Consider the following 13179-nt stretch of genomic DNA (forward strand, 5'->3'; position numbering starts at 1 on the left):
CAAAAATATTTGTTCGTTTCTTTTCTTTTTTATTTTCCCCAGAGCACCAGCTTGGCTTTTCTTACAGACGAACTCTCCTGACAGTGTTTTCAAGTGTGGTTTTACTCTGGAAGTGGGTTTCTAAGAATGGCACTTCCCCACCATTTCATACTGTCAGGCCTGCTTACTTTTGTGATAGTAATGAGTCCTTAATAGTTCACTAATTGCTGAGTCAATACAGAGCCGGAAGAGTGAGCTGGATTTTCTTCTGGCTTGTGCGTCATCCTTGGTAGGATTTGTAACCAAGTTTTGACTTCAGATCTTGCTTTCTTGTGTTGTGTGAACCAGGGAGAGACCAGCTTCACTTTGAGACTGTGACTTGTTTGTATGTTTGGAAGAAAGCTGGGAAATGGCTTTTTTGTTCTTTACACCTAAAATGGATTTGTTGAAATCCATTAGATTCATAAAATGTATAACTTCTCCAGAGCTGGCTTGGCATTCTCTTTCACAACAGAAATACTCTCCCTGAAATTCCTCTGCATCTTTCCGCCTACCTTTGTCCTTTTGATTCAAGAATCAATATATTAAGATGTTTGTAAGCAGTGTCTTAACGTTTTTCCATTTTGTTTACAAATTGGATAGCATCTGGGCCATCAAATACACTCAATCTTCATAAAATAACCATTACCTTCTAAATTACTTATGTCGTGGCATTATCTATATTGATGAAATTTTAAATGTAGGATGGTGAAGGATGAACTGTGAAACACGGTCTCTAAAGTAATAGTGCTGGATGCTTGTGGTTTGTGATAGTGTACTTGATGTTAATTTTTAATATATTTTCCTTTCCATTATAGCCCATCCCTGCCTGCCCTTGATTGGCAGCTGCCGTCTCACTCGGGACCTTATGAACTGCGTATTGAAGTGCAGCCGAAATCCCACCACCGAGCTCATTACGAGACAGAAGGCAGCCGAGGGGCTGTGAAGGCATCTGCTGGGGGCCACCCAATTGTGCAGGTACCAAAATGTGTAATGGAAGCACACACAGGTTGTTGGTCTTGGCACTCTGTGGTAAACACCGTATCTTCTCCAAACCTGAAAAGCGATGGGAGGTTTTTCCTGTCCTCAAAGGTTACTGCATGCGAGTATGCCTGTGCAGTACATTTTTTTTAAAACTTGGTGGACCAAGCCTTTATTACAAATATGGCAACACTACCCATTTGCTCTCTTCTTTTCCTTCTCCTGACTGTTCTCTCAGCAGTTCTATCAATGTGAATACGGCACAAATGCATATCTGCTTTGTCCGTGCATCAATGTGCAGCTTAGGAAATGCTTAGCTGCAATGCCGTGACCATGGACCTGTCTGTGAAGTCACATTCCAGACATGCAGTTTATACTGAAATCAGCTGGGGACGTGTCTCAGTACATTTAGTCCTTAACTTGTGGTTGGATCTAATCAAAGCTGTGAACACATGTTGGAGGGCAGAGCCATAGTGGTAATGTGGAACTACGTCGCTGGTTTAGATATTGCAGTGAATGCTGTGCAAAGTGAGGCTTCTTGATTTTTTTTTTCTGTTTAGTTCCTTAAGCCCTTCTAGGCGCTTTGAAAAGTATCTGAGGTCTGAGTCTAGTTTCATGAATTCCAACAAACTCTTCAGTTCTGTATATAAAGCATATAATTTAGTAACACTCCAAACTGACCCTTAATCAATTTATGGGACTAGTGTCACTCATTTTTAAAGGATTTTTCTTAGGAGCAGGAAGAACAAGATTTAGTTTTTGTTTATTTTGTGTTTTTTGTTTTTTTAAAAAAAAGTAATGGGAGAGAGCCAGCTGTCCATGTCCCTCGATGGTGGCTTCTTCCTCACCCCAAAGTTAGTGTCAGCACATTCTGCCTGGGCTGTGACCTTCTGTGCAGCAGACCCCAGGTATTTCCACTTCCCTCCCGCAGCAGACCCCACAGGTGTCAGGGCACCATCCGTGGGAGCGAGGCATGAGCTGCCTCTGTGGTTGGGATACTTGGGTTCATGCCACAAACCTTTCTGTAGGAAGAGTGGTGTTTTGAAAGGCTGGGGTAGCTCAAGGCGGTGTGCAGACCACACGTGCAGAGTGCGTTTGTTTGTTTGCCTGAAAACCCTGCTAGCAAACACGTAGCTCGGAGGAATGATGCCAGTTTGAAGTGACGTTCAGCAGGGAATGCCGTTACAGATTTTGTGTACTGGTGCAACAGCTAAAAAGGGAAAGTGAGGGAGAGTTGTCAGTGGCAAATGGAGTTTGCTCTTTATCTCTGCCAAAACTCATCAGTGACATGGGATTACGGAAGCGATCTGCTGAAAGACTGAAGGTTTTAGCAGAACACTTATGAATGATATTAAAGAGAGGGTTGTGGCCGTGCACTTGACGACAATTAATACCTACTCTGTTTGTGGCTTGATGCAAGGAAACGTAAACGGGGAGGCATCAATTCACAGTGGCCTGCCTGACATTTAAAGTTTCCTACGTGCTTTTTGGAAAGACTGAATGTGATGCCAACATTTAATTGGACTAAATGTGTCCAGACGTTTCCCCTGTCATCCCCCATCCCAGCCTGTAGGGAGTGAGTGTGCTACTTCCACAAACACAAACACTGTCAGAAGAGAGGAAAGGAGAGGAAGCTGCAGAAGGGCATTAGAGGAAAGGCAGGAAGCAGTCAGTCCTAGCCATGTCAATTGACTCTACCGGTTTAATAAAAATTAATGTATTTTCCTGTACATTTACTACAACCTGAACATACTTTTGTCCAAAAAGAACAGAAAAAGAGGGCCAGAAAAAGCTTCTCCATATTAATATCGTCATCCCAGCCAGAGTTATCTGTTTGAGGAAATACTTTAAAGCTTCTGACTTAGACCAGAGCTGGATGGATGAATGTCAAAAAAGAAAATACTTATATAAAATATATAAATATATATAAAATACTATAATTATTAATATAAAAAATATATATATAAAATAAATAAAGGAGGAGGTCATCTAGGGAGTAACTTCTGATAATTCTGCAACTGACAAAAGCTGTAAAAAGCAGCTCTGAGTCAATGTATTTCCAGGTGTTGCAGATGTTTGGGTCAAGGGGTTGACTCAATCCACTGTCATACAAAGAGGATCCCAAACCTCCAAGTTAATACCCATGTGTAAGCTCAAGCAGTATCTTCAGGTGTGAGATTTTAGATCAAACTTTTTCCTCGAGTATTTCCCAGTGTTTTCCACTGTATTGACTCAGTGAAACCCTTCATAAAACTGCTCTGACCTCTCACACTATCCATTTGTGTTATTTCCTCCCTCCTACCCTTGCAGCCAGTCAGGTCTTTCCCTGTGTTGGTGCTCTGGGGGGAGCTTGCTTAAATTCTGCCTTTTTCAAAGGTCTTCCCCCTTTCTTTCAACATAAGGAAAATGCAGAAGAGGTGTTTTCCTGCCTTCTCCATTTGAAGCTCCCCCACCCTTGGATCCTGCTTTCCAGACAGAAGATTTTCTCACACTCATACCTCCACATATCTCTGGGGCATGCTGAGACAGAGAAGGAGAAAATCTAAGAAGCATCTGCTGCTTGTGGCATGGTTCCTCAGCAAAAACTACACACCGATTGTCGGGAGGTTGCTTTCTCTGCAGCTGGAGCATGTTTTCTAGGCAGTAGCTCCCTTGCTGCTGCTCTGTCTGTTCCTTGAGGAGTTGGAAGAGCCCAGGAGTAGGAGGTGTCTGAGGCAAGGATGAGGAGATCGGCAGTGTAAGAGGGTAGGCATCTCTTGTGGGTATGACATTAAGTCTGGGGTTGGAAACCACTTTTTAACTTGGCTTTAGCAGCTCCTCCAGGCATATGACTTTTTTATGGCAGCATGGACTTGCCCCAGCCTGCTGCAGGGAGGTGACACTTGCTTCTTACCATCCCTCCATCAGCTGCCTGGGGCTTGCTCATTGGGGACACCTGCAGGCTGCCTCCCAGCCTGTTTCATGCCAGCAGGATTTCCTTTGAATATCCTTCTGTGGGATGGCTGCACCCTCCCTTCTGTGTTTAGGAGTGTAAAGTTGCTCATGAGGGTTTTTGGTGAGTCCTGTAACACAATATTTGTCTCTCATATGTTTTTCGTTTACCTCTGTGGATGTTTGGATGCTGTGGCAGCCCTGAGATATCTCTGTTCTTGATTGCTAAATGTTCTGAGAGTGTGGTGAGCCGGCACACCTAGGAAGCTAAAAATGCTGCAGAGCATTGGCAAACGAGAGGTGCCGGGGAGCGGTGCTGGTGAGCTCACGGCTGGCACTGGCTTTTATTCGCTGGCTCATGGAAGTATTTTGCTGGTTATAATTGCCTCTGATGATTTCAGACTGGGGTACTCTCCCCTCTGAGTCAGAGCTGAGCTGGTGCCCCAGCTGGCCATAAGCATCAGGAAACTGCATGCAGTGCCAGGTGAGGCTGATGCCTGGGGCTCAGACCATGCTGGGGAATGAAATCAGGCCTGCTAGCATTGTGCTGGCACCGGAGCATGTGCAGGAATACATGGTTGGGATGACGATTGCTCTGAATGGAGTGGGATGCAGTGAATGGCTAGTACAGGAAACCCACAAAGAGAAAAGTTAAATAGCTAAAGTTGTACTTTAAGTGGGGTGAGCTTAAGTCAAGGGGTTTACATCCAGAACATCCTAAAAATTTCCTCCATTTCAATCTATCTCATGTTGTTTATTTTAAAAGTGGCTATGAGTGGTTGCATAAGGTAGGGGTTATGTTCCAGCCAAGGATGGCTCTGTTTCAGCTGCGCGTAAGCGATCTGCAAGTAAAAGTTTGGAATCTCGGGGGAATGATGGCACCAGATTATAAATATAGGGTCTATAGTTATTCTAATTAATAACTCATCTTTGGAATAAGTCAAGTACTTTGGCTGCTTGAGATGGAATTTTTACAGGCAGGGCGTGGTATATCTGTGAGATAAAATCCAAGTACTCAAGCGTGTTTAATTAAATCATTTGAATTACTCCCATAGAAGACTGGACTAAAGGGTGAAAGAAAATACTCACTTGCACAGAATAGTCAAGTAAGCATATTCAAAAGTCATGATTATGATTTAATTTTTTGACATAAAATATGCCAGGAATTTTCTCCAAGATCAGCTTCAACATGAGGTAGATAAATCAGTTAGAAAAAGGGAAGAAAATAAGGATTTTTGTTTGGTTTGGTGTTCGTTTGCTTGTTTGTTTTTTGTTATCTAGGTAACCCACCATTGGCCCAGATTTGTGTTCTTCTTGAAAAAGTTAATATTGAAGATACACCGAATGCAGTCTTGCCTTTCACTGTACCACATGCTTTGCAATGAGATGGTATAGGCTGTGTATATACATATGTCTTGTGTGCTCCAATAAGGAATTTGATCTGAGCTTGTGAACAGATGATAAGCCTGAACTCCCTCATTTTATAGGCAAAACAAAAGATTTGCCTGCTGATTTACACAGTCTGTGTCAGGAGACCTGTACAAAACAGCTGGATTGTCTCATTTCTCAAGAAGATCTCCGTTAGGTGCTTTGGGTGCAATTTTAAAGGGCTCTGAGGCATATATTGGGATTTTTATATCCGCTGATATCTAACAGGTATTTAACTCTTAGCGAAAGCAATCGCTCACTTGTTATCTCTGTACATTTCCACATCACCACAATTAGGCACCAACATGGCTCAGTCCTATTCGTGCACTCCTGTAACACATGGAATATGTTATCGTTTGCTTCCCTTGAGTCAGTTGGTTTTGTTGCTTTTGGATACTGAGCTGAAGTAGTCAGGGTCCAGGCACTGGCCACCGCTGGTACCTAAATCCTTTCAGCTTCAGACTCAAGAGCTATGAATACCTTCTGTGAACCCCCTAGGGAATATCAAACCATTGTAACTTCAGGGGGCAGCAGTCAGTCCAGAATGCAAACGCATTCAAATTGGGATGTTAGGGTTGAACTTCACAGTCTCATATAGCACTTCTCATGCACACTGCTTCACAAATAATTGACAACATGAGGTAATAGAGCTGCACAGTTATACCAGCAATATGGGGAGAAGGGAGAAATTCAGAGCTAAAGGAAAAGACAGGAAAGAGATGTTCACAACTGATGACAGGAAGGAGATGAAGGGCTAAGGAACCCGAGAGAAAGGCCCTTCCAGGCAGAGCAGGGCAAGTCCTTCACAGCAATGCTGTGACGATGCGCAGCAAGAGCAAGCTTGTGGTTAATTTTTAAGCACATAGTATGGGAGGTCTCATATACCTGGAGTGCGTGTGCAAATACTTTTCTTGGTAGGGAACCCTGAGTCCTGTGAGTTTGTGATAAAAGACAGGGTTGCCACCGTTGCTGGGTGAGTCAAGGGAGCCTGAGGAAGAAGCGGTGTGTCCAGCTCATGGCTGTCTGACACCTGACCAAGAGGACTAGATGTGGAAAAATTCATGTTAATCATTTTCTCCTTACCACTCTTAATCTGTCAGAGCAGAAAAGAGACCATGTTCATGTTAGTAAGCAATGATTCAATTTACCGTGCCACAGTGGACTTCCTCTCTGTGCTTTTTTTGGCTTCTTTATAGAAGACAGCATCACCCTTTTATCCAGATGGAAATATAATGCTTTCGTATGGTGAGAATATAAAGACACTAGCAAGCACCTGTTAGCCAGGTTGCAATTAATAGCACAAAGCCATGCAACCGTACAACGAACCAGACAGGGAGCCTACATTTTATAGCCTGATTTTAGACAGCCGGTACTTCTTAAGAATAAATCTAAGCTGAATGACTTTCTCACTTCTTGGATGTGTATAGTTAAAACTAACCTCAAACTAGCAGACAGATAATCAAAACGGAAAAGCAGAGTGATTTGACAGATGTTTTAAGGCTGCTATTACTTCTATAAATCCAATGAATGGAAGAAAGCCTGTTGAAAGTTTTTTATCACGGCTTTTCATCATTAGAAAACCTTATTTTGGGAAGGGGGGAGTTTCTCTTTTTCAGTATTTCATATAAAGTTGGTCCCACAGAGTAACTCCTCAAGAACAGCCATATAGGTAGCCTATATGGCTGTCTAGGAAGGGCCAAGTCCAGACAGGAGCCACTCTGGGAAGTGTGTTTCTGTCAGCCAGCGAGGATTTCATGACCCTGAAAATGCAACTTCAGCTCTGATTTATGAGTGGTCCTGGGGACAGGCCTCTGCTCTTTGGAGCAACAGCCCTTTCCAAGTGAAAAACTAAACTTCCACCAGTCAGCACTCAAGGGGATGCACTCTGCGCTCCTTTAGAAATGATACCTCGCCCACGCTCAGCCTGACTGACACTGCAGAACATGTCCCGTCTGTTAGGACAACAAGATACTTAATCAGGCTTTCCAGCCGTTAGGATTCAGCACAGCTTCCTAGGTTTGCCTTCATTCCAGCCTCACTGACCGTTCCTCTGGAAGGAGGATGGTATCATATCCCAGCTTCCCTCGTTCTTGGACTCTCCCAGTTTCCTTTCTGCCTCATCCCTTGCGACAAGGAGTTTGGTGGCATTGCTTTTGCTCCATCATCTAGCTGTCCTCTGGCAGTGACTGATAAAATGCAAACCATGCCGTTGTTCTTCCATGGTACCTCTTTTACACAGCTGAGTGGATATTTTCCATCACGGTTAGACTTAGCAAGGAGGCAGAGGAGTTATCTTTATCTCCACACAGAGCCAGCACAGAACCATCCTTTCTGCTCCCCTTGTCTGGCTGGTTTTGGTGACGAGCTGCACACACCCCCTAAATGTCTAGAAAGAATGTGATAGAAGTCTTTGTAAGGCCAAGGAAAATGGGAACATTAAAATAGAAGTCTTTCTTTTCTTATGCCTCATTCAGGTCTCATGCTGCATCGTTTCACTCAGTGAATTGATCGCAGTGTGCAGGAGTTTTTCCTGAATGTTTTCTGAAAGGGTGATTCATCATTATTTTGGAAGTGTACCTCAAAAAAGTTTATTGCTGCTCTCCAGGGAGGAATCAGGACTCATCCTTGACTGAGAGCTATGCTTTTCTTGTCCTTTCTTTCCACCCCTTCTTCTCACCTACTTAATATTGCATCACCTCTGCTAAAAGTTGCAAATGCCATGTCTCTTGCTCTGTCTCTGAATTTTCATTCTAGAAGTTGCCATTTCCATTTTTCCCAAGCGTTCTGGTCTAAAGCAAAATGTAAAAAAAAAAAAAGAAAATTCTGCCCCCTACCCCTCCCTGTTTTTTCTACCTAAGGAAATGAAGTGCAAGTGTTTTGTCAGCCTGGTAGTATCTGCCAGTGGGTGGTGTTCAATGAAGATGGAAACAAAAAAAAAGTGAATATAATCAGTGGTTGACATAGGCAATTTCTTTGCAGCAGTACACTAGGAAAGTATCTGCACAAGCTGCAGCAGCTGGGCTAAGGCATTTCTCGTCCTGCTGGTGAAACTGCTGCAAGTTCCCTTGCAGAGCTATGTGTTCCCAGTTCCTTTCTTTGTGCTCACTGTTGAGATGTGCTAGAGACAGGAACCTCTGTCGTGATCTGTTCTTTTTAATATTTCCTTTTAAAAAAGTATTAGAAAGAAATGGTTCAGCTTAAATTATACAAGAAGAGAAAAATAGCAGCCAGTGAAATTCTTGAGGGTTGTGGCGCATTTGAAAGCTTCAAATATGGTTATAATATAAAAACAAAATTAGCCATTGCTTAATTCATGCTCTAATAGATCTTTGTCTTTTGGGAACATTATTCAAATGCTTGAGCTATTCATGTTAACAAATGGTCCCTGCATCTGCATAGTGATTACTCTCTCACAAGGACAATTGGTGTTTTTTGTTGTTTTCCTTTTTTTTTTTTTTCCCTAGTAAATTTGTGGTAGTAGGCACCCTTCCACTGAAAATGCATGTGTCAGGGTGAGGACACAGAAGTGATAAGAGTTACAAAATTAGGAAAGACTTCTCTGAGCTTTAGTAGTTCTTGTCCTAATTTACCAGAGTCTGAGAAGGAGCTGCAAACGTATCTGGTTAGCCAGAAGAGGTTATCAGTAGTGCTACAGTAGGTACCTGCTTTTCTGAGGAAGAATACAATATGGGTAGACCTTTTAATTGCCTCAAATTACCAGACCTCAAATTACCAAACAAACAAAAATATTCAGAGCAGTATTGGGGCACTCCTGCTAAGTGCCCCACACTAAGCATAGTGTACTTAATTCAAGCATATGCTTAGGAGTTGCTAAACTTAGTTAATTCAGCTGCTTTTAAGAAAATACAAAGTGAATGGGTAAGAGGTTGAGGACTGGGTTTAAAATGATTTTATAGGGAGGTTCTGCAGATACCTCAGGCACTGGTCTGGGCATAAGCCACAGTTACGACTTGACTCAGTTGACTGCAGTTTTGGTTACAATTTAGAAGCTCTACACCAATGTTACCAAGCAGCAAATCTGCTCCAGACTTGTCAGATTTTTGCACGTGTACATGGGCCCAAAAGCTGAAATGAAACACAGTTAAAATTAAAATGCAGCCTTACCAAAAGCCAGATGCTTCATTATGGGCTGTACTAACCTACCTGCCAAATGCTGCTAACCTGCATGAGGCAAGTGATTAATTTTTTTACAAGTCTGCTTCAGCAACTAGACATCTGTCCTCTGTTCCTGAAAGTAATATCTCAGGGCAAATGATTTTTTTTCCCTTCTTAGTACTCCAAATTACATAAAACTTATATCACAAAAATTATATTGTGTTCATTCCGTATGAAGATACACTGAGGCCAGTTCATATTTCAGATCACTTTCACACCAATGTAAGTCCACTGGAATAATCTCTGGTCTATAGTTTTTAATTTTTGTATGTGAGAAGAGTAAAATCACATCTGTATTATACTTGGTAATGTGGAATGTCAGTATATGTGGTTATAATATAGATTTTCCATTTTAATCAGTCATTGTTCCAACTAACAGACTGAATCAGTGGAAAATATGGTGTCAAATTACTCAGTTGCTCTCTAGAAGTACGTTGCAGCTTTCATTATGAGCAGGGGTTTATCTCTCCTTTCCCCGTGAAGAATAGCTTGAGAGATCTTCTTTGATACGTGCCTTGAAAGAGAGATGATCCATTACACTGCCTGCTATATAAATACACATAAGTAAAGTATGTTGCATGCTGTCCGTGCAGCAAAATCTAATAAACTTTCTCCTCCCTCCACATGTTTAAGAAATAATTTAGCAGGAGTTGCATTTTTTTCACTGAAACAATTGAAACACGCTAGTGATCAATTTACTCACACATGGTAAAAATAATACAGGTTGCAGACAGATTTGTAATATGCTTTTTTAACACCTGTTTTTAATGTTTCAATACCCAGTAAAACTGAGGAACTCCTGCTTTTGGTTTGCATGCAGACATTATGTACACTAGGGTTTAAAAGTCTACTGCATAGGTTTCAAGTAGAGCCCCATTAAAAGCAGTAAACAACACTTACAGGCGCAGCACTGCTACATTCTGGGGAGTTCCTCTGCAATTCAGTTACATACACCAAAGTCCCCGTCAACAAGTTTTGCTCTTTGTGGCATTGATAACATGGTGTTACCACCAAATGCTAATCCCACTGATGTCAAGAGCAAAATTCCTGTTGGCCTTGCCAGAAAGTGTTCCTCCCTTGCCACTTGAAGTCTTATTTGTGCATAAATATTGATGGTACAATTCTGTGTAACATAAGAGAAAAAAATGTAAGAGGGTTTGAGCAAAGTGATCTTTTTATTACAGTGCAGCAAAGCACATAAGTACATTCTGAAATTTTAATAAAGTGGGATTAAATGTTTAACATGAGCTTAACAAGTTTTCTACCAAATGTGTATGCACTGATAAAGTGGCACTTAATTGTGTTGTTTAATGTCACTCAGGTTATTCAGCTGCAAAATACGGATTAAGACACTTTCATTGCCTTGCACCAGAGCTACAAAAGAGTATCACACATGAGCATATGCGACTGCCAACTACCTGAAAATGGCACAAAAAAGGGGAGCAAGCCACAGAATCTGTGCTGTGCTCTTGCAGACCTCCTTGCCAGTTTTCAGGAGATCAATTACATTTTCCTTCTTAAAAATCTGATGTACTTCGGACACTAGTTGCAGGTTTCCCCCCCCCCCCATGTGTTCCTGTTTCCTTCTGCTGTTTTTCAGTTGAATACTCCTTTTCCTCTGTCTCTGTCCTCAGTCCCTTTGATTTTGGGATCAACTAAAGATGATCACATCTTTTCATTCTGCTGCCATTATGCTGACTTTCTCACATGCCTGTCAACATCTAATTTGTGCATGAAGTCTCTGCATCTTTGAAGCTTTTACTTGGGTGTCTTGATAGCAATTCAGGCATGATGACAAAACCAAACTTCTTATCACTCACAAAATCTTCCCATTACTTTCCTTTGTCTTTGGGCAAACTGCACCTTTCTTCATGTCATAAAAGTCTGTGATTTACATCAGTCACTGAAGTTTGCTATATTTAGCTGATTTCTGTCCCTATACTTGCATCAAAATAGCAATATCAGCATATCATACGTGTTCTGCATAAAGCATGGGTTGTCCATCTTTGCTGTGCATAATTAGCTGCACATTCCTGTCCTCTTGGCTGTCTGCCCGTGCAAGGACAGTGGCTAGTGTTTGGGAAGCCCACAGCATATTGTGGCTGTGCAAACAGATAAATAAATAAAAGGAGGTGGGTTGGAAGAGGGATCGCATTTCATTTCTGCAGAGTTGCACAAAACTGAGCCGTGCATGAAACCCTAACCCAGCTTAGAGGCAAAGAGTTTGTCTGGAGTTTTCATTCCCATCTCAGTGTGTTCATCTGAGGCCACAGCTTGGTTTAGCACCTTCACAAGAAAGACCTGAGCCCGAGATGGTTGCAGCATGTCGGGATTAGAAGGCTTGAGCAGAGCTACGTGGAAGAGCTTGTGCAGTGGCTGCCCGTGCTTGCCTTGGGCCAGGTCTGCCAGCTCCGCAGCTCTCCTGCACGTGCGCACGGATACGTAAATGTTTGGCTTACGAGCACGGTGGGGATGGGAGTTGTGTTTTGGATGAGACCAAAGGGCTGCATACACCGTCAGAGTGCTGGAGGTAGCAGTGGGGCGGGGGACAGGGTGCTGCGTGGGTACTGCACGCCCTGTGCTGGGTGCAGTGGGCAGCACCAGGGCCAGTGGGGAGCTGTGGCAGCCCGAGCCACCCCCTCCCTGCAGATCCCAGCCTGGCATGTTGTTGTTATGATTGCTATGGGAATAATTTCAATATGTTTTGCAGTTCTGGGATGCTGTGTCTTGCATTGTTTGGCTTGAAAGCTGCTTGACTGGTTTTAGAGGGTGGCTGTACATGCACAAACATCAGCAAGATTTTTTTCTTGGTGGAGAGTAGGAGATTCACAGCATGTTTTTAATTAGAATTGCTCATTTAGTGTTTCACTGCAGTGTGTTCTTTCGTTGAAAGATAATTTAATTTTCTTTGTTTTGGAAGATTTTCGTGCTTGTCTGTGTGAAATGTCTTTATTTACTGTGCCTCATTGTGCTTTGCGCATAGCTTTGATTGTGAGTAGAGTCAAAAACAAAAACTTCCCTGGGCTGTATTATTCTCCACCTGCTGTGGCTTTTAATACAGTTTCACTGCTATATATGTACTAAGCGCCTGCATTTCTAGAACAAAAACACCAGAGAAAAATGGCAGATCACGCAAGGTTAGATTTAGCTGTAAAACTCTCATTGACCTGAAGAGGAATAGCATGTCTAAAGTCTGTGAAGTGCTGAAGAAGGGTAGCTGGTAGGGGTCAACTTAGTTTTTTCACCTTGGATAAGTCCCCAGAAGATAACATTTCTTGGGGAAAAAAAAAAAAAGGCAAACAGCAAAAAATCCTGCCACTCTTTGCAGAACTCTCTATTAAGATCTTGTACCTCCTATGCCACAGAGGAGTTTCATTTGGTTGAAAGAGAGTACAACACCACTTGGTCATTTTTATACGTGTAACGATATTTAGATAGTATCTGTCATCCTGGAATTCCTTATAAGCTACATCAAATATGTAAATCTCTCCTGTTATATGCAGGAAATTATAAAATGGCATGGAATGGGCATTTTTTTTTTTAAATTTCGTGGATGGCATTTATTTATCGATAATTCTTAATAATCCTGCAAAATTTTTCCATGTGGCTTTAAAATTAATATTCAGCCTCGTCTCTTGTAATAAC

At 42.2% G+C, this 13179-nt stretch overlaps 1 protein-coding gene across 10 annotated transcripts in view; it reads left to right on the forward strand.

Annotated features, from left to right (window-relative positions):
- NFATC1 (nuclear factor of activated T cells 1) overlaps window positions 1-13179 on the forward strand; it is a 120372-nt gene that overhangs the window by 18981 nt on the left and 88212 nt on the right. For all 10 annotated transcript variants that reach the window (XM_083824969.1, XM_083824972.1, XM_083824978.1 and 7 more), the window contains exon 3: window positions 837-996. In XM_083824969.1, the coding sequence (XP_083681095.1) occupies window positions 837-996 (160 nt within the window). The remainder of the gene's footprint in view (window positions 1-836; window positions 997-13179) is intronic.

This window comes from Anser anser (assembly GCF_964211835.1).
Source record: "Anser anser genome assembly, chromosome: 2".
In the NCBI taxonomy this organism is placed as follows: Eukaryota; Metazoa; Chordata; class Aves; order Anseriformes; family Anatidae; genus Anser; species Anser anser.